Source organism: Artemia franciscana, chromosome 14 (genome assembly GCF_032884065.1).
Source record: "Artemia franciscana chromosome 14, ASM3288406v1, whole genome shotgun sequence".
In the NCBI taxonomy this organism is placed as follows: Eukaryota; Metazoa; Arthropoda; class Branchiopoda; order Anostraca; family Artemiidae; genus Artemia; species Artemia franciscana.
The window spans coordinates 21,039,495-21,063,959 of record NC_088876.1 but is presented as its reverse complement, the minus strand read 5'-3'; the positions used below and the strand labels follow the sequence as shown (position 1 = coordinate 21,063,959).

Genomic DNA, 24,465 nt, shown 5'->3' with positions numbered 1-24,465 from the left:
AGTCGAAAGTGATCGGAGAGCAGCCAGCCAGATCCCCCACCCCACGCCCATCATTTCCCCTTATGCATCCAATCAAAATTTCGAGATTGCAATTTTGGTAAGCGTAGTTGAAAGGTCCAGCATTTATGTCTTTGAGATAGCTCGGGGGCATGTAAGGTTTTTATGGAAAGGATGGTCTTATAAACTTTGGAGGGGGCTCCTTAGATAAGAGGTGAGAAGTTCTAGTGTAATTTTTAGGAGTCAAAATGATCAGAGGGCAACTAACCCCTCTCCCCCCTCACAGCCTATTTTAACCAAATGCATCCAATAGAAATTTTGAGATGGCCATTTGTTCAAAAACAGTCCAAAGATCACATAACAAGGACTTAGGGGTTAACACAACCCCCTATAGTCTGGGGGCAAGGGTTATAAGTTATGCCCCGAGGCATATAATGTTTTTATGAAAGGGGTGGTTGTTTGAACTTCAGAGGAGGCTCATTTGATTGGAGATTTAATGTTCTCGCCCTTTTTAAGAGTTAAAAGAGATGAAGTTCAACTAGTACCCCCCATCTCCCTGACATTCACCAAACGCATCCGATCAAAATTGTGAGATGGCCATTTTGTTCACAATAGTCCAAAGAGCAAATAAAAATGCCTTCAGGCTGGACACAATTACCCAAATCCCAGGGGCAAGGGTTGTAAATTATGCCCCGGCCCGTATAAGCTTTTTACGGATAGACATTTAAACGGTTTGGTCGTTTTACAGTGGTCGTTTAAACTTCGGATCGGATGGGGCTCATTTGATTGGAAGTTGAGAGTTCTGGTGCCCTTTTTAAAAATCAAAAGTAAGTGGAGAGCAACCACCCCTTCTCCACAAGCTTATCATTCCCCAAAACACATCCGATCAAAACTTTAAGAGAGCTATTTTGTTCAGCATTGTTCAAAGGTCGAGTAATTACGTCTTTGGGGATGTCAACTTCCCCAAAGTGCTCAGGAAAAGGGCTGTAAGTTAGGTAATTCGTTCATTGTTGACATATAGTATAAGTTACTGAGAGAGGTATGACTGTTCGAACTTTACTTTATAAAAAGACAAAGGCTATTAAGGCAAGCCTTTCAGGCAACAAACCCCTCCTCCACAAGCCTATCCTTCCCCAAAACACAGCTGATCAAAATTTTTAGAGAGCTATTTTGTTCAGCATTGTTGAAAGGTCCAGTAATTACGTCTTTGGGATGTAAACTTCCACAAAGTCCTCAAGGCAAGGGCTGTAAGTTAGGTGTTCGAACTTTACTTTATAAAAAGACAAAAGGTATTAAGGCAAGCCTTTCAGAGAATGTTGGGGGGAGTATTGAACTAAATCAAAAGATGTTATATGCATAAGGATTGTCAAAAGGGCGTAACTCACGAATGACTGGGTATATTAATTTGCAACTTTCAGGAAATAATAAGGGAGATGATACTACTACTTCTACTTCTATTGCAACTACTTGCAAAGGCAATACGTTAATACTACTGGTGCTACCAGTAGTACCGCTATTACTATTAACACTATTACTAGCAATACCATTACTACTACTGAGACTACTACTACAGCTTTGCCTAAGGGTAAGAAGTTCAAATTTTCAAAGAATTAGGGGGGGGGGTAAAATTAATTACAACGCGCCGTCTGTATGCAGGTTGTCAGAAGGGCATAACAGCAATATCTTAGGAACAGTTTAATGTGTGAAGTTAAAACTAACATGGCTTGTTGTAAAGGATGTTGAACTAATCAAAAGAAAATATTTACATCTAATGCCTCTGCTTCTACCCATACAACTAATACTGATACTATTATTACTACTTCTACTGTCGTTAAAGCTCAGGTTACTACTATTAATTCTACTGCTACTACTACTGCTGCTACTAAAACTAAGGGTATTAAGGCGAAACATTTGGGAAATATTGAAACTGTATGGGACTAAATCGAAACATGCTGTTCCCATACAGGTTGTTAAGAGGTCGTATCAGAAATGCTTCAGGAACAGTTAATCGTACGAAGTTTAAACCTTCCGTGTTTTGAAGGGAATGTTGAAGAAACCATAGGTGCTATGCACATACTGCTGCTAATGCTACAACAACTATTGCTACTACGCAAGCTACGAGTAATAAGGTGAAGCTGTCAAGGAACATGTAGGCAGATGTTGACCTAAATAAATAAACTTAATGTCATTTTTAAGAGTAGAAAAACAGAATGGAAAGCAAGCAGCCCTCCTCCCAAGTCCCTCATTTTCCAAACACATTCAGTCAAAATTTTGGATAGCCATTTTGTTCAGCATATTAGAACGGTCCAGTAACTATATTTCTAGGGATATTGGGTATGTAAACTCCTTACAATTATGAAATTGACCCATTATGCTTTAAAACCAAATCAAAAGGCACTGTGTGTATGGTTGCCAATAAGACACCTAAGCAATATCTCGAGAACGACTGGGGGTATTAAGTTGAAACTTTCGGGCTACTACTATTACTCCTTATGCTCTTACAATTTAAATAAATCAAAAGAGTGTAAACGCATCCAAGATGTCAAAGAGCATAGGAATATTTTTCACGTTTTATTTTTCAGGTCAAATTGAGGAGGTATAAAATTAAACTAATCAATATTATTTGCGTCAGGACTTAACATTGGTGAAAAAGTTTCTCAAACATACAAATAGCAAGGCACACTATGGATTCTTACAGAAAAAAGCCGTAAAGACATAAAATATTTTCTTTTCACGAAAAAGACTATGTCAATAAAAATGAACAGAAATTAACTCAAAAAAATTTCCCACGAAACCAGTTTCTTTGAAGAAATCTAGATAAAACCAAAAATGAGAAGAAATAAAGTCGTATTTGTTTTTTATTTATTAAAGGAAAAAGGTGAAACATCTAAAATGCAATTTTTTTACAGTAAAGTGCAAATTATGTTCTGCTCTTGAAAAGGCATGGGAATTGTCAATCCTACACATGTTAATTTTTGCTAGTTTTGAGTTTGAATCGGTTATTTATTGTAATTTCGGTATTATACATAATTTGTACTTACTTAAAAAGTTTGTTTAGTTTTATAATTTTAATAAACCAAACATCATCAACATTTTAATTAATAAATATCAGTATATGTATATTAAACTGACAATGCATATTCATTTGTATTATTTCAGTAAATTGCCAATTATGTTCTGGCCTTGGGAAGGCATTCATGCCTTCCCAAGGCATGTAGGTTTTGAGACCTACTCATGTTAATTTCTGCTCGTTTTGAGGTTGGCTCAGTTATTTATTGTAATCTTTGTTCGTTTTGGGTTTCATTTATTTATCGATGCTGACTTTGGTAGTTTTACGCCTGATAGATTATTTTAATTATTTCTACTCATTTTTCGTTTAATAGAGTCCTTTACTTTCTTTGAAAAACTTGTCTTGTGGAAAAAGTTTTTTTAGATCAATACAAAAAAAAACCCGACCTTTTGGGCTAAACGCACCCTAATCCCGAGATTTCTACTTTTCAACAATTTTCCAATTCCCAGTTTCAAAATGTCTATGTTCCCTATATTTTTAAATTTAATTTATCTATTTTAGCGTTTTTATTTTTCAATATGGCTGTAAGTTATTCCTATCATTTCGATCTTCATATCCACTTGACTTGGTAAAGGTTCATTTAGGTCAATAAAAGACAATTATGAATCTAGTAAATTCTAATCATTTCTAACATAATCTATGCTATAAATTATATATTTCTATGCTAGAAATTACGTATCTATGCTATTTTTCATTTTTATTGTGATAATACGAAGTTATTGTTACTTCACTCTGTTATTCAGTTGACCCCTCCGGATTTCTCTCGAATGCCTTAGATATATGATTCAGTTGTTATCAAACTTCTGGAGCATTCGTATACCCTATCACATGATGTACTTGTTGAAATCCCCACTGTTAGCAATTACATGATACAAGGCCCAAAACAAAAGGGTGTTTTTCTCGCTCATAATTTTACGGGACGACAAAACTAACATTTTCAAAGTAATTATTTGAGGATTTGTAAAACAAGCCATATAAAAATTAGTTTCTATAGCTGACGACTGTGGATTAGATCCGGTATATCAACCATAAAATTGGTTCAATATTTTTAAGAAATCGAAAAAGAAATTGACCCAAATCCAATGCTATCTCTTACCTTATTTAGAGAATATAAAATTGGAAACATGTAACATAGAATACAAAATAATAGCACACAAATATTTAAATTCTGAATTATAGACATTTAATACTTATAGTCATAGAATTTGATAAAAACCAGTTTTCTAGTTTTCTCTTTTCTATTTTAGTCTATCTTTTAGATTGTAGATATTCTATTTGCAAACAGGTTTAATGCTACATTTTCACCAGTTTTGATCGCAAAAGACCATATCTTAGAGATAATTTACAGCACACAGCATACATATTCTGCACTTTTTGCGATTTTTGCCATTAACTCTGCGATTTCTGCAGTGAACTCTACGATTTTTGCCGTCAACTCTACTATTTTTTCCATTAACTCTGCGAATTCACCGTCAACTCTGCGACTTTGACCGTCAACTGTGCAGTTTTTGCCTTCAACTTTGCGATTTTTGTCGTCAACTCGATTTTTTTTTAGCTTTCTGTAGTAGGTTTGCGAATACAAACATATATTTAAAAAAAGAAAGAAATTTAGACAAAACAACAGATCTATGGCCAGTATGGAAAAAAGAAGAAAAGATGCAATAATACGAATATTTCACCTGTATCAAAAAAGGCGTCCTCACCGTGAAAACTCTCTTTATTCTCCATGCTGATGAAGCCTTGTTTGATATAGACCAACAAGGTTTGTTCAAACAAGGTGTCCTCACCGAAGATGCATCTCTTTATTCTCCAGACGCCTTGTTTGACACCGGCTAAATATTCGTGTGTTTGTTTCTTTTCTTTTCTCCTACTGGTTACAGGTTCGTTGTTTTATCAAAATTTCTTTCTTTGTTTTGTCACTGCTTTAGATCTTCTATTCTGAAATTACTATTGACCCAGAAACATTTCCACTGAAACCGAAAATTGAAACAACACATTTCCTATGTATCAAACAAACAAAAATTTGAGAAGAAATGAAAAATCTGAGACAGAAATACTTCATAATGTGCGTTCGAATTTCCGTTGGATTTGATAAGAGCTAAGAAGAGAGTTTAAATAAAAATTTAACATACACATAACAAATTTGGTATAAATGGCTGCTTTTCCGAAGTACAGTCTGAATATGAGCTTTTGACATTTTTTTAAAGATTATCTGTGTAAAATAAAAAAAGAAATGCAGTAATGTTTCCTTTGTGTTTGGTCAAAAAGCATCACTATAATGATTATTGGCTGTAAAAAACTTAAAATAAAATAATTGAAAATAATTTTCAACTATCATAGCAATTACTCACAGTTCCTTTTAAAAACCCATGATTAATGGTTCAGATTTTATAGCAATTTTTCGTAGTTTTTGGTGGATAGAAATACTGCCAAGATAAAATTTAGCAGGGGCGTTATTTGCTATGGGGTAGGGAGGGGAACTACCCTTACCAGACCCAATTTTGCCCCCCCCCCATCTGAAATTTAGTTTCTGCAAAAAATCTGGTCAAAACCAAGATAAGCCTGCATAATTAAAGTATCCAGAAAAACGGGTCCGTTTTCTTTAGTATATCTTTGCCTTTATTATGGTAATACATGGATCTGCAACTTTGCCCCCCCCCCCCCCCAAGATTTTAGGTGGTAAATTTTATAGGTACATTGATGAATTCCTCTTTGCCATAAAAAAAAAAAAAAAAAAAAAAAAAAAAAAAAAAAAAAAAAAAAAAAAAAATGACAACACCAGATATGGAAACAATCAACTTTCAAAATAACGAGTAAACCAAACTAAAAGAGTAAGAATAAAAGGAAAGGCGACATACCACTTGACTAGATTTATCACAATTTAAGTGCTCAATAGAGCTCTGGAATCTCTTTATGAGTCTCAGCACAACCACTAGAATAATTTCAACCGGTTTAGATGTAAACTGAAAAAAAAGAAAAGAGATATGAGTATGGGATAGTCGCTAATATCCAACCAAAATCAAAGAGATATGCTTGCTCACGTAGTGTATAACCATGCATAGATACAAACTTAAATCCCGGCTTGTTAGTCCCCAGTGAGAAGCAAGTTAACAACTTATTAGTTACTAATTTAATAGAAAAAAAACTTTTAGTTGCTGGTGAAGAGTAACTAATAAAATGTTTGCCAGTTACCAGTGTAGAAAAGTCTGAGTGCGACCATTTGTCAGTAAAGTTAAACGGAATCATATATTTATTGAATTTGCGTTCTCCTGAAATTCGTTGTGCTTATTGGATTGATTCGTCATCTTGTATAATCATGGAGGCATAGAAAAAAAATCTTTTCCAGCCTTTCATAAGTAATTATAGTATTACTTAAGTTACGTCGTTATATAATTCATTAATAGACCTCCGTGTTCCATCGCATAGACATTCTGAAACATCTGAATTACGCACTAGCATAATTATCGTGTTATTCGTTAGTTTGAGTCATAGGATGGAAAATTATCTTCAATTTGATTCTTGCTGTCGCTTGTCCATGCCTTTTGTTTTAGCTGTACGGGGTCATTTGTCATCTCGTACAGTTTTGCATACGGTGTAGATACCAAAAACAATACCACTCCTGAGAAAAATGATGTAATTTGCTCTTTAAATACATAACAATGTGACGCCATTCTCATTAAAAATATTTTTCCAAAATTAAGGCTCTAAACAAATTTTTTCAAATTCGTGATCTATCTAAACTGTTTTTTCAGGCTAGAAACTTTTAGAGTACAAATTAAAAAAAAGAAGAAGAAAAAAGTTTTTCCCCGAAAAAAGAGACATAAATAACAAACAATTGTTACTCACTTAAAGACAATATATATATATATACATATATATATATATATATATATATATATATATATATATATATATATATATATATATATATATATACTAGCTGTTGGGGTGGGGCTTCGCGCCACCCCAAAACCTAGTTGGTGGGGCGCTTCGCGCCCCCAGGCCCCCCCGCGCGCGTAAGTCGTTACGCGCAATTGTAGTTGTGTCCCTGTGTCCCACCTGTGAATATAGAAAGATTTATATATGTGTTTCAAACTACGTAAAAATTGCGAATATACTCGTTTTTATATAGATAGATAGATACCATACAAATTAACTGCGTAAAATTTGCGAATATACAACATTCTTCGCTGTCCAATTGTCGCTGCATATAAATAGATTGTCAGGTTTACCGACCCTCGAACATGCAACGTACAATTGTCCATGGGAAAAACAATCAGTCTCGAGCGATTTTTTGTGTGGCATTGTGCACTCATCCCAAATAATAAGTTTGCATTGCTGCAATACTTTACCCATCCCAGATGATTTGGAAATATTGCACGTGGGAGTTTCTGTAGAATGCAAATTCAGAGGCAATTTCAAAGCGGAATGAGCAGTTCTTCCATCAGGCAGCAATGTTGCGGCTATTCCGGACGACGCAATTGCCAACGCTATATCATTTTTTGATCGAATTGATGCCAGAATCAGTTTTATCACACACGTTTTACAAGTACCTCCTGGCGCATCCAAAAAGAAAATTTCTCCTACGTTGTTATCGACACAATGCATTATCATATCATAAATGTCTTTTTGTTCCGACGTTAACTTGGAAATGTTATTTTGTACATACGACAATAGATCACTCGTACTGTAACTTTGTTCACGATCCAATTCTACACATGTCGAAACAGCAGCGATACGGTTAGGTGAAGGCATTCCCAAATCCTGAAGAGGTTTGTTTGCCATACGTACGCACAAATCTTCTATAATAACTAAAGTGTATTCATAAATTTCTGATGTAAAATCAAAAGTCATATCTGACGTCTCTAACTGTTTTCGATGGAGTATATCTTCGGACATTTTTGACTTATATTTTTCCCACAACTCTGTAGGAGCTGATGGAGAGCAAGTTGTTAAAATGATGCCAAACAATGCACGAATTTGACTTGGGGTTGACGTTTCGCACGCGTTATTGATGCAGTTATCCCAGTGTTGGTCATTCTCCAATAAATTCAGAGCTTGCCATGCACTAGGGTAAGTGTCATGTATAGTACCGTTTACAGTTCTCAAATACTCAAAGGATGTCGGACCGGGTACATTCACCAAAAGCAGGCGTAGAAAGAAGCATTCACATTGATTGGGGTGAACGGTGTAGAGTCTTCCTATCGTGGTATCTTTGAAGATGGTAGGTTGGCCGTCGACTGACTTACCCTGTTTTCGACGTTCAAATACTTTATTTTTAGTATTCCACGTGTAATACGAAGGCACTTCAGTATACAGCAATTTTTTTTTGCAAAAGAATCATTTTTGCAAAGCGAAAAGAAACCGGCTAACTTTGTATCCGGTGGATTCAGGGCTCTTTGTTGCACGTTGGTTTCCGAGAAATAAACACGTTGACTATTCTGTAAATGTACCGCTAATTGAGCAACAGCTGGACTACGTTCATGTATCGGAAATGAAAGAATTCGCCAAACAGCTTCATTACTGCTTATGTATCTTCCAGCCTGATATTGTACGATTTCGTCGATATCTTTGATTTCGGGCTGCAAGCCAAAAACTGCCATGTCACTGCCTTTGTTGACGTATTTACATATGTATTTGATTGCCTTTACGGAGTTACAGTATTCAACGTTTATGTGTGCATTAAATGTTTTTGATAATAATGGGGAATATGGAACAGCCCACTGGTTATCTACTTCGATGGTGGTACCGTTACGCTTCTTTATTATTGCTGTTTCACCGCCATCTTCAGTAGATCTTCTTCTATATTGTGGGTAACCATCATAGCCAGTAATTGTGTTGGATACTAAAAGTCGAGGATATTGCTTTGTGCACCTTCCTTTGGCCATGCATGGTGAATTTTCGTTCAGTGCACCGCAAGGTCCATGTATCATATTTTTTACAATAATATCATGTAACCCCTTATCGACATTTTCATCAGGTATTTCAGCGGAAATCACATCATCAATTTCGTTCGAAGTAATTTTTTTATGTAGCCAGATTAGTATATGTGCGTGTGGCAAACCTCGTTTTTGCCATTCCACTGAGTACATCCAGCATCGCACTGACCCAAACGCTTCAAGTTTTACTATGTAGTTTATCAGTGATTTCATCTTTTGCCGGAAGACACGGGCCGTAATGTCATGTTTATGAACCGCCGATTGTCCTTGAAGTAAAAGCTGCAGTATCTCGTCCCAAGATTGATTACATGTAAATGTAATAAATAAATCTGGACGACCATAGAGACGAACATACGCAATAGCATATTGAGCATATTCATGCATATGACGGGGACTGCCAGCATATGACGAAGGTAAAATTGTTAATCTTCCAACGTTTGTGGTATTACCGTCATTTACAACTGCATCTCGCAAATGAATGTATTGTTCAGAGCGGAGCTTGGTCTGATTCAGGCGGATATATAGCAAACGTTCTGATTCAATTTTAGCATACATATCAACGACGAATTGGTGAAACAATTCACGGCATTTTAAAATATAATTTTCTTCATCCTGCCGAATCATTAGTCTATAGGAATAATAATGCATTGCACTGCATTTCTTATTCATTTCTTTGTTAGTGGCTGGATTCGTAGCTCGATGAGTTTCAGCAATTCTTAACAACTGAGCGTTTCGCTTATTAAGAATAATATCTCGAGGTAAAAACTGATCACCGACCATAACGATTGCCACTTCGTCGATAGTTGGAGCATTGTATTTACGCACATGTTCGCCAGGAGGCGTTTTGTCAGCGGAAATAACAATTTTATGCGTATCAGTAGGCATAAATCGATGGCTGTTTTGAACAGACGCACTAAATTATTATTTTCGTGGAAAAGATGTTGCAATTGGGAAACGATTGTCCTTTCAACGTTGGGAGAAATTTCGCAACGTGCATTCAATTCAGAATTTCTATCACTGATGAAGTACAATTGTAAAAATTTATGATTCTCGCCTGAGAATGGTAGAAGGGACCCTGCTCTATGACAAATTTGCCCTTTTACTTTGAAAGTAGACATAAATTGATCTGGATTTTCGATTTGGGCTCCAAACGACGTCATTTGGAAACATGAGTTATATTTTCTGATTTGTTGCAAAAAACGCTTAGATTCTGACGTAGTTCCAGTAAGGAAAGTCTTCAATGGCTCTGGTGGTGCAGCCAATAGAGGAAGTTTAACTTTTTCTGAGGCGCAACACATTCCCATTGTTTCACCATTGAATTTCAAGGCCTTGCAATAGGGACAAATTTTAGACATAGTCCCGATTTGAAAACATCTACTCAAGCTATAATCATCGACTGGGCTGTACCTGAATGCCAGGCGATAGCTTTCAGGTTGCTCTGATTCCTCGGCACGCTTTCTTTTCTTACTTTCTCTATCAGCAGCAAGCCTGATTTCTTGCTGTTCTTGTGATTCCTCGGCACGCCTTCTTTTTTCACTTTCTCTTTTAGCAGCAAGTCTGGTTTCATGTTGCTCTGGTAGTTCCTCGGCACGCCTTCTTTTTTCACTTTCTCTTTTAGCAGCAAGTCTGCTTTCGCGTTGCTCTGGTAGTTCCTCGGCACGCTTTCTGTTCTTTCTTTCTCTATCAGCCTCAAGCCTGTTTCCTTGCTGTTCTTTTGATTCCTCGGCACGCTTTCTTTTCTGACTGTCTCTATCAGCAGCAAATTTTTTGTCCATAGACTCTTTGAGCATCTTCCTCGGCTGTTGCCATTGTAAGTTCATCAGTCATTTTAAAGTTAAACATTAATAGATTTCTACGTGAACGCATGTCTTATATATCTTTAATGACGTCACCGTCATAACAAAAATGACGACAACTAACTTCATGACGTCAGTCAACACACAAACATGACGTCACCTGACAGACACATCCACAGACAACTTATTTTTATATATATAGATATATATACATAGTACCAGGTCCCGGCACTCGACACATGGCAGGCTTCTATATATGGATTCCCACTGTCACTTGTCTTCTAAACGCAAGATAATTTGAGCCTTTTCTTGATGTCATGACGTTCAAGTGGACCTTAAATTAGAAGTAGTGCCTTTGTAAAATTACGTTTTTTTATTGGACCTTCAACTTTTGCCTCGGCTTGTCTTTTGTCATTATGAAAGACCTATCGCCAAACCTTTGTTTCTTTTAATTGTTCAGGTGGAAGTTTTTCTTGGAAGAAAAACTTCTTTTCCTTCAAACGATTTATCTGTCCAGGTTTTTGATTTCCAAAGGTATGGTACGCAGTGATGACCTAATACATGTCAAAATGCAAAGCCTAATAATCATCGATATCAATTTCAATTTGCTTGGTTAAGTTTACCTCGGCTTGTATTTCGTCATTATGAAATACATATTGCCGAACTTTTGTTTTTTAGATAAGGTGTGGTAGGCACTGATGACCTATCCATGTCTAAATCGCGCACACCCAATCATCATCGCTATCATTTTCAATTTTGACACGTTTTGATTCTCGTTGTCCAAGTTGATTTTCAATGCCTCGCTCACATGTTTAGTATCGCAAGTCTTCTTACCGCGTGTGTCTTTGCTTTTCATTTTTGACTTGCTCACGTTCTCTATGTAAGACATAATCCCGAACCTTTGTTTCTTTTAATTGTTCAGGTGATGGGACAAAAACTTCTTTTTCTTCTAACGATTATCAAGTCCAGGTTTTTGATTGTCAAACGTATGGTAGCCATTGGTGACCTTATCCATATCAAAATCCAAAACCTAATAATCATCGCTATCATTTTCAATTTGTTCGGTTCATTTTTATCTCGGCTTGTATCTCATCTTTATGAAACACATATCGCCAAACCCTTGTTTTTTAACAAAGGTATGGTAGGCATTGATGACCTTATCCATGTCAAGATCCCAAACCCAATCACCATCGCTATCATTTTCAATTTTGACATGTTTTGATTCTCGCTGTCAAGGTTGACTTTCAATGGCTCGCTCACATGCTCAGACATGTGCATGTTTTTGCTCTTCATGTTCACTTTTGACACGCCACCACTGTTTTTTTTAACCGAGTGTGTGTTGTTCTTAATTTTCATTTTTGACTCGCTCACATGCCCGGTGTCGCATGTATTCTAACTGCGTGTGTCTTTGCTGTTCATTTTAATTTTTGACATGCAGCCGCTTTCTTCTAACCGCCCATATCTTTGCTCTTCATTTTCATTTTTGACATGTTTATGGATTTTGATTACTTCAGACAATTTAACAATGGCCTTTGCTTTAGCTGCCCGTATTGATATTGATAATTGATGATCCAGGTTGTCGATCTTCACATCTTATCACGTTTGATAGTTCAGGTGTTGGTTCCAAAGAATCATCATTTATAATAACTGCAACTATAAATTTTAAGTTTTTTGGCCTTCCAACAGACATAATATTACATAAATAATTAATGCGTTGGAAACCCAACAATCTTGTTTATGCAATGCATGAGATGATAAAAGAAAATGCTTATGTGATGTCATAAAAAATGCTCACATGATGTACTAACATAGCACATGACGTCATTTACAAAAAAACAAGTTTAAGGCTCAACAAAGTTTCTCAGACTTCTGACCTAGCTAGATCGTTTTTTTTTATGCGATAATATCCCAAGATACCGATTTTCCAAAAAAAAAAACATGGAGCCGTTTTCGAGAAATAGAATACATACACAATTATTGCTCACTTATATGTAGCTTCGCTGCCGGTCCCTGGCACGGCTACGCGGCAGGCTTTTATGTATTGATTTCAATTGTCGATTGTCTTCTAACCAATGTTCTAGTGAAGCAGAGCGTTGATTTACATCATCCTCCACTTTTTGCATTTTCATGTGAACTTTGGCATAGTTGTTTGTGTCTCACAATATTTCTTCCAAGAGATCCATTAGGTTACCAGAGTTCCAATAATTTATAGGATGGGCAAGGCGTTCTTCAACAGATTCATCGGGGTTTAAAAAGCACATTTGGCCATATAAAGGTGGTACAAAATCACCTTCAGGGGTTTGTAATGAACGTGTCACTCAACTGATTGTGATAAATTTGTCCCATCACATTTTTATCACATTTGAGGCCGTAAAGGAGCCTCAGGTTCCCCAATAAAAACAACCTTAAGCAAATTTGCGTTGACAACCTAACAATTTGAAGTCAAAGGCCAGTTGCAAGGACATAAAGACTATCTTGCCCCTCTTGGTATGAGCCGTCTAGCTACTAGGCTTAATTCTTTTGCACAAAATTCATTTGAATATCTATGCGCTATTTAAGGAAACCAACTATATTTGTTGCGTGGCTCTGTATTCATTATTGTCACTATTGGATACCAGGCCTCCCCCCCCCCAAGAAAAAGAGAACAGAACACTAAAAAATTACCTCGCTGTATAGTCTATCCTCATCCAGATCTGAAATCAAGAGAAGCAACACATCCTCAAAAATGAGAAGTTCTTCCTCACTACAGCTGTTTCTGAAGGACGGATCTTCGGATCGTGATGCATCCACACAGGCTGCAGCCAATCTATGTGCAAGGGATACCAGTGTTGCGTCTTGCAAAAAATAATGGAGTCTCAGGAGCAGGATAACGGGACCTTCATTGTTGCAAAAACGAAGTGCTATATAAAAAAAGGAATACTATAGTAGAATGTAATTCATTCGGAGTAACATGCACCAATATAGTCGAAGACTTTTGGGGATAATGAAATTTCTTAAGGTGTCTCACGCATAAGACTCCAGGATCCAAACCACTTTTTCGTTCAAAAAACGGGGTTTGAAAGCGATGGTGAACTGTAGAATGTTTACTAACAGTTTCCAGATAATTAATTTAAAGTAATAACAACTATACTAGAACACACTCCCAGACTCGCGCAGGAAGTGTAAAATTGAAGAAATAAATGGTTTAATCAAACCCAAACTTGTACGTATAGACTAGGGCGCAATGCCCCACACTTGCGAAAAAAACAACAATATAATTTAGCTTTTAAACCTGAAAATAACCGACTTAATAAATATTTTTTTCTCTTGTTCATTTTGTGAGCTTGGAAGAATGCCTTTGTGAAAATATATCAATAAAAAATTTGATAGAAGTCAAAATTTTCAGAAGTTTTGATATTAACATCATCATTTCTGCAGAAATAGTGTTTTTTTTTACAGTTTGGTATACCAGTGTTTTTTTGCTCTTTTTTATATTACTATTAAATAACAGAGGACCGAGTTTCGTTAGGTGAAAAGAAAAATAGTTTTTTTTAATCTCTTTCGCAAAATAAGCTTCATTTGATTTTATTCATCAAACCTTTTTGTATATTTATGTCAACAAATTATTCTATACTTTTGAAAATTAAAACGAAAAACGCTTTTCAGAAATAAGCGCCCCAAAAATTTAAGTTTATAAGCTAAATTTCATCAAGATCCGGTCACCCATTCTTAAGTTAAAATACCTCAATTTTTCTAATGTTTCCAAATTAATAACCCCCAGCTTCGCTAAAGAGAACGGATCCGTTCCAATTATGTCAATCACGTATCTCTAACTTGTGCTTATTCTTCCCATCAACATTCATCCCAATCTCTCCACTCTAAGTGTTTTCCAAGATTTCCGTTTTCCCCCTCCAGCTCCCCCTAATGTCACCAGATCTGGTCAGGATTTAAAATGAGAGTTCTAAAGCAAAAGATCCTTCTTAAGATCAAATTTCATAAGATCTGATCAACCGTTCGTAAGTTACAAATACCTTACTTTTCTAACCTTTCCGAAGTACTCCCCCCCCAACTCCACCAAAGAGAGCAGATTCGGTCCGGTTATTTCCGTCACATGTCTTGGACTTGTGCTTATTCTTCCCACCAAGTTGCATCCTGCTCTCACCGCTTTAAGCGTTTTCCAAGTTTTCCGTCCCCCCCCCCATTGACACTGGATCCGGTCGGGATTTTAAAAAAGTGGTCTAAATTATGAGGTCCTTCTATATATGAAGTTTCATTAAGATCCGATCACTCCTTCGTAAGTTAAAAATACCTCATTTTTCTAATTTTCTAGAATTAACCTCCCCCCCCCAACTCCCCCAAGCGGATATGTTCCAGTTATTCCAATCAAGTATCTAGGACTTGTTTTTATTTTTACCGCCAAGTTTCATCTCGATTCTTCCACTCTAAGCGTTTTCCAAGATTTTTGCCCCCCGCCCCCAACGTCACGGGATCCGGTCGGGATTTAAAATAAGAGCTCAGAAACACGACATCCTTACAAACATCAAATTTCATTAAGATCCGGTCACTCCTTCGCAAGTTAAAAATACCTCATTTTTTTAATTTTTCAGAATTAACCCTTCCCAACTCCCCCAAAGAGAGCGGATCCGTTCCGGTTATGTCAATAACGTACCTGGGACTTGTGATCATTTTTCCCAGCAAGTTTCATCCCAATCCCTCCACTCTAAGGGTTTCCAAGATTTTAGCCCCCCCCCCAACTCCCCTCAATGTCACCAGATCCGGTCGGGATTTAAAATAAGAGCTCTGTTACACGATATCCTTCCAAACATCAAATTTCATTAAGATCGGATCACCCGTTCGTAAATTAAAAATACCTCATTTTTTCTAATTTTTCCGATTTAACAATCCGCCCACTCCCCCCCCCCCCAGATGGTCGAATCGGAGAAAAGACAATTTCTAATTTAATCTGGCCTGTTTCATGATACGCCTGACAAAATTCATCGTCCTAGCTTACCTAGGAAGTGCCTACAGTAGCAAAACCAGGACAGACAGACCGACAGAATTTGCGATCGCTACATGTCATTTGGTAGATACCAAGTGTCATAAAGACGAATAAACAGGCATCCGTGATCCGTCCTTCTGGGAAAAAATACACAATTCAACATTTTTGTAGATAGGAGCTTGAAACTTCTACTGTAGGATTTCCTGATATGCTGAATCTGATGGTATGATTTTGCTTAAGATTCTATGACTTTTAAGGGGCGTTCCCCCTGTTTTCTAAAATAAGACAAATTTTCTGAGGCTCGTAAAATTAAACTTGAAGAAACTTATGTATTTAGAATCAGCATAAAAATGCGATTATTTTGATTTAACTAATGGTATCAAAATTCCATTTTTAGAGTTTCGGTTACTATTGAACCGGGTCGCTCCTTACTACAGTTCGTTATTACGAACTGTTTGATATAAAAGAAAAATGATCCGACTTAGGTAGGAACATCAATCCATGCAGACAAAAGTCTCCCACCCAAAATCCGAACTATCTCTGGTGCCTTAACGTTCAAAAACTTACGACACATTCCACTCAATTAAGGGTAATAGGTCTATTAATGACGATCAAGAGGCTAAAGCCATCGATGTTAGTGAATTAAAGGAAGAAGAATTTTTAACACTAAATATTTACCGAACAATTCCCAAAATTAAATACTTAATCCACCCACTGACCATAAAAGAAACAATATCGACAAAATAACTGTTTTGATTGACTACTCTTCCGCTCTGTTGCTTACGTTGTACATGAATATATGAATGAATGAATGAACACATTGGAAAACTCGTCACACTTCACCAAAAGGCGAATAAGAAAATAGAAAGAAAAAACAACACGACAAAGAAGAAAAGAAATACAAACAACTAAGTTATTAAGCCTGTCTGTGGATGGTTGACGACCTCTACTCTTGTGTATCAGTTTCCTAAACACGCATCTTCCACGACAATTGGGTCACGTACTGAATATCATTTCATTAGATGCAAATTACCTGTTCTCACTTGCACCTCAAGTAATAACTTGAATTATCTGAAAAATATTGTTTTTATAGATTCTGATTACTGGGTCGGTTTAAGAACGGCAAAACGTAAAGGATATGGTTAAACAAAGGATAACTTTATCAAACAATGACTTGTTGAAATTCCGCTTGGGAGAAACTGAAGCGGCGTAAGCAGACGACTTTCCTTCGCAATATGCTTCACAATCAGCACTCGTGCATGTTGTAAACTTTCACTGATCAGTACACCTCGGTATACAATCGGCTTAGAGGGCATGACCATTTGTGATTGTAGTTGGATTTCAGGTTGAGAGGAAGTATTTCAATTTAATAATAGCAATTCATATTCTGTGAAATTAAAACTCAGCCTACTTTCGTCATATTCTGATTCTAAAAGTTTTAAGTAAGGTTCCAAAGAAGTTAAAATTCTTGAAAAATTATGATGGTCGTCTACAAACCCCAACAGAGATATGCCCATACCTTGAAGGATAGAGCTAGGAGCCACTTGTGACTGGGCAGTCAATATGCTGTTGCTGAACAAATCTGGCGATGATATGAATTTTTGTTCAATAAGTGTCTTCATCATAATACACTACGCCTAACTTTAGCGAAGATTTTAAAGCAAGTCTTTACCCTAGTATACATATCACTTAAGGATCTAACAACTGCACGGCCAACGCCCAAATATCTCAACTCACCATAATTTGGGAATGGATAACCGAATAAAAGGCTTAGCAATTCAAATATAACTGAACTTCCTCATCCAACACAGCTTCTGCAGCTACATGCAAAGCATAGGTACAACCCAAGCCGAGTTGAACTTTGAAATGGGGAGAGAAGGAGGAGGGGATTTTAAATCAGCAAAGTAATCCACCAATGTTTCCTCATTTATATCCATAGCATTCTGCCCTGTGCATATATAAATGGACAGAAACAACACTCTGTCCTATAGAAATGATTGTTATTACCGATTCAAGTTCAAACTTGCTACGATGTTTCATCAAATCACTGAGGACGCAAGAATTTGGTCAGTCGAACTCGTCCCAAACTGCGAGCCAAACTTGGCAGCAGTTCTAGCTTTGACAAGTTCAGCATTTTTGATCCAGTGTTTCATTCACGATCCATTTGAGAAACTTCGTACGGGGCCAGCGAGACTTTCCATTACTCTCAGTGTCTGACAAGTTAGAAATACACGTTAAACTGCGAGCAGAACTTAGAAAACAATCCTACTGCTTCAGGTAGAAATCCACCGTAATTTCACTTAGAATTCGTTCACATTTACACCAAAATAGTTCAGTAGTCAGTTTTTTTTCAATCACGTACCAGTTCAGACTTGATCTTAGGAGCGCCCCAGGCTCTGGAGGCCATTGATACAAATTACAGGGATAAATGATTTGAATAATACCTTTCTGGTCCACCCGAAACTGCTTCTATGTCCTGTTTACAGGTCACAACCTGTTTAAGGTTAGAAATAGACTTGCAGTACTTAAATAGGAGTAGGGTTTATCCTTGTTGGCAAATTTAAATATGCCAAGTAGAGTGAATAGGTGATGCGTTATTACTTGTAGCCGTCCAAACCGTTTCAACTGGCATGTCACACCAACCAAGAGCTTTTGAGGGAGATTGGGCGTATATAAAGGAACTGTCATAATAAAAAAATAATCTTAGTACTTGATTTTCTAAAGTTTGTTCTGAACCTTTTTTACTACATGTTTTGGCATTTTATATTTAATCTCTTAGCTATGTTTGTTAAATGACGTTTGAGGAAATCCATTAAACGCATACACTTTGCGCCTTCTAAAAATAAAAGAAAAAAGAAAACAGAAAGAATTTTCAGGCGTGGCATTCACTTAAAACGTATATGAAAGACTAAAAACAAACAACTCAAGGGTCTTACTGCCGCGGTTGGATGTCTGAGCACAATTGGAAGGAACTAGCTCTTTCAGTCGCAAACGTAAGTTTTAACGGCTTAGCCTCCTCTTTAAAAAAAATTGACTTAGTCAGAGAAAAACCAAACAAAAATATTATAGCACTACATACTAGTTTAAATTGATTTTGTTCAAAGTTTATTGCACTAAATTATTGAGACTTGTTCAATATTAAAAAGTGCGGTCATCAGAGCCACTACAAAGCAATATTCTGGTTTAGGAGAGAGAGAGAGAGAGAGAGAGAGAGAGAGAGAGAGAGAGAGAGAGAGAGAGAGAGAGAGAGAGAGAGAGAGAGAGAGAGAGAGAGTGAGAGAGAGAGAGAGAGAGAGAGAGTGAGAGAGAGAGAGAGAGAGAGAGAGAGAGAGAGAGAGAGGTTTATTTAAAACAACATCGTAGCTAACAGCTAATTTGCGTTGCTTCGCTATGCTAAATAACAAACTAACACAAAAAAAAAAGGTACAAACAATTTGCGTGGCGGTTTGTGCGTAGAAGTAGCTCTACTGTGAACAGTGCTGACATCAAAAAAAAGGGACGGTAGCAGCATCTGGTGGCTTCGTCAGAAGATTAAAAGTCACCAAATTCGAAAAAGTAGATGGCGCCACCGTATACAGGGGTGAAGACAGGTCAAATAAAGTATCTTTCCTGTACTTAATTTGCATATTGATGGCACAAAAAACTGTCAGGATAGCCACTGCTTTAACTGGTGACGCCATTGACGAACCAGCACACACATATTGGGCACTATTGAGCTAAACTTGGTGATGGGCTCTGCATCTGTGCTAGCGCAAAAGCGCTATCTAACAAAAAAAAATAAAAAAAAATAATCAGATATGATCTTCTCATGTCTTCAATCCTCTTAATGTGAATAATCTGGGATTTCAAAAAAAAAACAAAAAAAAAAACGAATTACCATCTTCCTGGGAAACAGGAACATTTACAATAGCTTTTAGCTCCCTGTAAGTCCACGGTGCAGCAAGAATTGCATAACAGTTGATAGGAATCAAATTGGAACAGCCATGCTTACAAATACTTTCCCTAGCTTTCTTTAAGATTTGGAGTGCATGCTGCTTCAGACCCTTGTAGTACTTTAGCCAATCTGGGTGTAAAATGATACGAAATGTGTCTCTACAAAAATAATATTATATGTGAGAACATAGGTAAGCAATACTGATTATCAGTTTCAAAAACACATACAGGATAAACTGTAACAATCGAAATATATAGCCTTCCTGATATTTTTCATGAAACCTGATGAATCTGGGTCAAAGTAAATAGGTTAAAAATATGTAGTTTTTCATTTAACAGGTTTATATATTTTTTTTCTTATTTAAGAAGCAGTTGATTATCACAGTAATAGCATCATTTTCTTTCAACTATTTTATTCTGTGACCATTTTTATAAGAAAATACGTACATACAATAATGTGGATTCAGAAAAGTCGTTGAAAACTGAAACCAATCAGAACTTTGCAAGAATATGTACTGCTATACTGAAAGGGCTGGCAACCTATCCTATTGTGATAAAATCTATTTAGAAAGACCAAAACCTGTTCGGCTTGTATGCACAGCAGCCTTTAACTGATGTCAAATATGAACTTGCTCAAGCCCTCAAGTTTTTGTAATATTTATTAGACTTTTTTGTGCATCTTTCCTGAGTTGCGGTTACATTAACGACATTGCACAGCTCACCAAAGCCTACGGCATTGGCAAATGCCAAGAAAAAAAACAATAATCTGGACATCTTGATTTCGCTTCCTGAATTTCTTTTTAAGCTATAGCACAGACGAATCACAAAAAGAGCAGTGTTGATATTACCCCCACAGCCCCAATGTTAATCTTTATGTTACTCTGCTATGGTAACACAACCCCAAGAAAACGAAAAAAGAAACAAAATAACAATTTAAAACAAAATTCTATAAGATTTTCTACAGCACATATTCTGTCTATATTTGGGCTTAAAGAGTTATTTTATTTTAAGAGACTCATCCCAAAACACGTTCGCTTGGATACTCTCTTCTACTTACTCTATTCGACATTCTTTATTCTACATCTTGCACAGTTTTGGCTACAAGGAAAAGTTTCTCCAAGTTGCTCTTATCCACAATGTGAATGATTGAAATTATATTTTATATAAGATTTTTTGCTTTTTTATTTGTTTTTCGGTTGATTTTTATTTTTACGAAACAGTTTCTTTCTTTTATATATTTTTGTCTTTCCTCTTGAACAACACTTATGGATATGATACCAAAATATCCTGATTAAATTTGCATTGTCATTGTCTTAATAAGAAGCTTTACTAATCTCAACATATACGTATATCCATATTAGCCTATTAGCAGTAATATCTGGGGATAAAAACTAAACTTAGGTTGACCATACATCATTTTTAGAAAGTCTAATACTTGTTACATAGTTAATTTTGAAGTCTGAAAAAATCATATTTTCAATAGCCTGGTTTTGAAAATTTAGTTAAGTATTTAACCTTGAAACAGGTTACTAATACAACGTCTCATGATTAAGAATTCGCCCAAAAACCCAACAATAATGCTCTTTATATATTATACTCATCATCTTAGAAATTGTCTTAGAAAGCTCTTATTGTCTTTGACATCTAAGAAATTGTCTTAGACATCTTAGAAATGTCTCATCTATCTTAGAAATTGAAGTCTTTTATCTTTGATGATTCCAAAACTATGGAGTATTCATTGTGAATAAAACCTGCAATAATAAAATTTCAATAAAAATAAATTTACTGAAATTTCGACTCCAATAATACATAAAAAAAAAGACTTGGGCGTGGTAGAACGACAATGCGTAGTCGAGGAATTATTTTCTTATTATTTGGTGATGTGGAACAGAAAAAAGCAACTTATGGACTTTAATGATCAGCATTATGAGGAATATATTCATTGAAAATAGAAGATACACGATTTCCATCAATATTCACCTATCTGAAAATATACATATGTATCTGAATACAGATGGCGTTTTATATATATCCAGACAATGAAAACTTGATACTGGCCCCATTATACCAATTGCTGCAATTACTTTTTACCATTAGACTTGTGGTACTTTAGGAGACTTTAAATCAATTTATAATCCAAATATTACAGTTTCTGAAAGAAATTATATCAATCCATCCTAACCATTTTTCTTCCTGACACTACTTGGGTATTTGGGATTGTTGTGGCAAATGTAGGCTTTCTACACTTAAAGCTCTTACAATCATGCCTTTCCGTCATGTGTATGGGATTAGGGCTTCAATTTTTTTCTCTTGTAGGTGCGGGCTGATGATTCCGGGCCTTGAGAGAAAAACTGAATTTATTTTGCTTCATTCAAATAGGCAGCTCATGAATCAGGATATTTAACTAAGACCAGACTGAAAATTAAAGCATATTAAATTACAAAGCATCCATTAAGGAGAATTTTTAGTCTGGGGTGTTGCTTTAGTTTAATCCTCATTGTTTAACAGCAAGAGGTTTGATTCTGAATCCGATCAAATAATCTTCCTTCCCGTATGTTACAAAGGTTTAAGAGGATTGGATCGGTTTTGTGAACACAAGATATTTGCCCCAATAGCAGAACATTCATCTGCAATCAGACATACTTTTCGCAAGTGCCACCATCTTTCTCGAGCAAGACGGAAACTGTTTGGGGTACTATAATTAATTTATTAATTATAGTAGTAAAGAGTAATACTTTGAACTACCATGAATTGCCACAAAGAAACAGAATATATCGTCCCCTCTAAACCCCACTCTACATTTCATAATATTTACTTAGTCCATATACCTTCCTACAATTTTTGGAACTGGAACTGGATTTACTGTTTTTTTAAACAACAAAATTGAATCTCAAGATCATTTCCAATAGTGAAAATCTTAATTTCGGTAATTATAAACAGCAGAGAGTTAACAACATAGTACATAAAACCAGTACCAGTCTATAAACACCCTGGATGAGCAGAACCCATGCTGGCAGCAACAGCGCCTTGAAATTTCCTCTGTTTCTAAATTAAATTAACCACTGAGCGTCTTTGAATCCTATTTTAAATTTGAACTGTTTGGAAGTCGAGTTGACATAAGTTGACAGAAAAAACAGAGTAGTGATAATTCCAAATAGAATTCCTTACCGGTAATCATTTTAAGACCCACCAATCATCTGGCAGAAAAACATCTCTCTGCATTCTTTTTGGGTGTGCACTTATGTGTTTGAACCTGATGAAGAGCTTCTTAGTATAAAGACGGTCAAAATGCCTTCTAAGTACATTATTCATTGTTAGTTTTATAAAAAATGCTTTTTTTTTTAACTAACAATTATTACTTTTAGGAAATATCAAGAGAATTTACAAAGCAACTGATAAATCTAGGGCTTTGACACTAAAACCTTACAAATATAAGATGTAGGCTGGCTTCTGAAGTCAATTTGGCTCCTGAAGGGCTGATATGTAAAAATAACTTTCATTACAGTAACATATCCATAGTTAAGATTCACTTAGTTTCCAAAATTCTTATTACCGTAGAAGTTTGACTGTTAAATCCTTTTTCTCTTCATCAAAGCTGGTTTCGAAGTCTAGCCTGGCCCATCTTCCAAAAATTCTGATGAGCTTAATGTAGATATCAACATCTTTACTTAGCTTTGAATTGACCTAGAAGATATTAAACTTAATCTCAAAAGCATATCTGAAAATTTCTGGTTAAAGAAACTAACTTTAGATGGGTAATCAAACGTTTTAGTGCCCTTTTTAAGAGTCAGAGTGATTGGACGGCAAATACCACCCCCCCCATCCCCCTCGTATTTCCCCGAAATGCATCTGAAAAAAATTTTGAGATAGCCATTTTATTCGAAACAGTCTAAAAATCATAAAACGAGTTTTTGGGGTCGAAACAAACCCCCAGAGTCTGGGGACAAGGATTGTAAGTTGTGCCTCAGGGGAATTCAAGGTTTTTATGGAAGGGATGGTCGTACAGACCTTAGAGAAGGCTCATTTGGTTAAAAATTGGAAGTTCAAGTTCCCTTTTAAGAGTCAAAAGTTGTGAAGGGCAACTAGCTCCCTCCATTAACTACCGCTCTTTTCGCCAAATAAATCTAATTAAAATTGGGAGATGGCGACTTTGTTCCCCACAGCTCTCAGGGCAAATGTTATAAGTTATTCCCTGGGGGCATATAAGGTTTTTATAGAAAGGATGGTCATATATGATTTGAAGAGGACTCACTGGATAGGAAATCAGAATTTCTAGTGCCTTTTTTTAAGAGCAAAAGTGATCAGAAGGCAGATAAGCCCCTCCCCCTCCACACGTCGTGTTTTCCCGAAATACATCAAATGGAAATTTTGAGACATTTATTATATTTAAAATGGGCCGAAGATCATATAACAAGACTTTTGGGGCTGATATAAACTACCAGAGCCTGGGGGAGAGGGTTGTAAGTTCTGTCCTCAGGGCATTTAAAGTTCTCATGGAAGGGATAGTTGTTTAACTTTAAAGAAGGCTCATTTGGTCGAAAAATGCATTCTAGTTCCCTTTTAAAAGTCAAAAGCGATGGAGAGTAACTAGCCCCCCCCAACAACCCCTCTTTACACTAAACACATCTGATTAAAATGGTGAGATACTGAATTCGTTCAAAATAGTTCAAAGAACATATAACTATGCCTCTAGGGTTGATGCAACCCACCAGTGCCCTGGGGAAAAGGTTGTAAGTTATGCCCTGGGGGCAT

At 36.3% G+C, this 24,465-nt stretch overlaps 1 protein-coding gene across 1 annotated transcript in view; it reads right to left on the bottom strand.

The window, feature by feature from the left end:
- The window catches only part of LOC136035442 (uncharacterized), a 49,983-nt gene that overhangs the window by 14,645 nt on the left and 10,873 nt on the right, over nucleotides 1-24,465 (bottom strand). The window contains exons 2-5 of the mRNA XM_065717250.1: nucleotides 23,267-23,397; nucleotides 19,658-19,872; nucleotides 13,467-13,702; nucleotides 5,926-6,030 (exon numbers count right to left, since the gene is read on the bottom strand). Coding sequence (XP_065573322.1) covers nucleotides 5,926-6,030; nucleotides 13,467-13,702; nucleotides 19,658-19,872; nucleotides 23,267-23,397 — 687 coding nt within the window. The remainder of the gene's footprint in view (nucleotides 1-5,925; nucleotides 6,031-13,466; nucleotides 13,703-19,657; nucleotides 19,873-23,266; nucleotides 23,398-24,465) is intronic.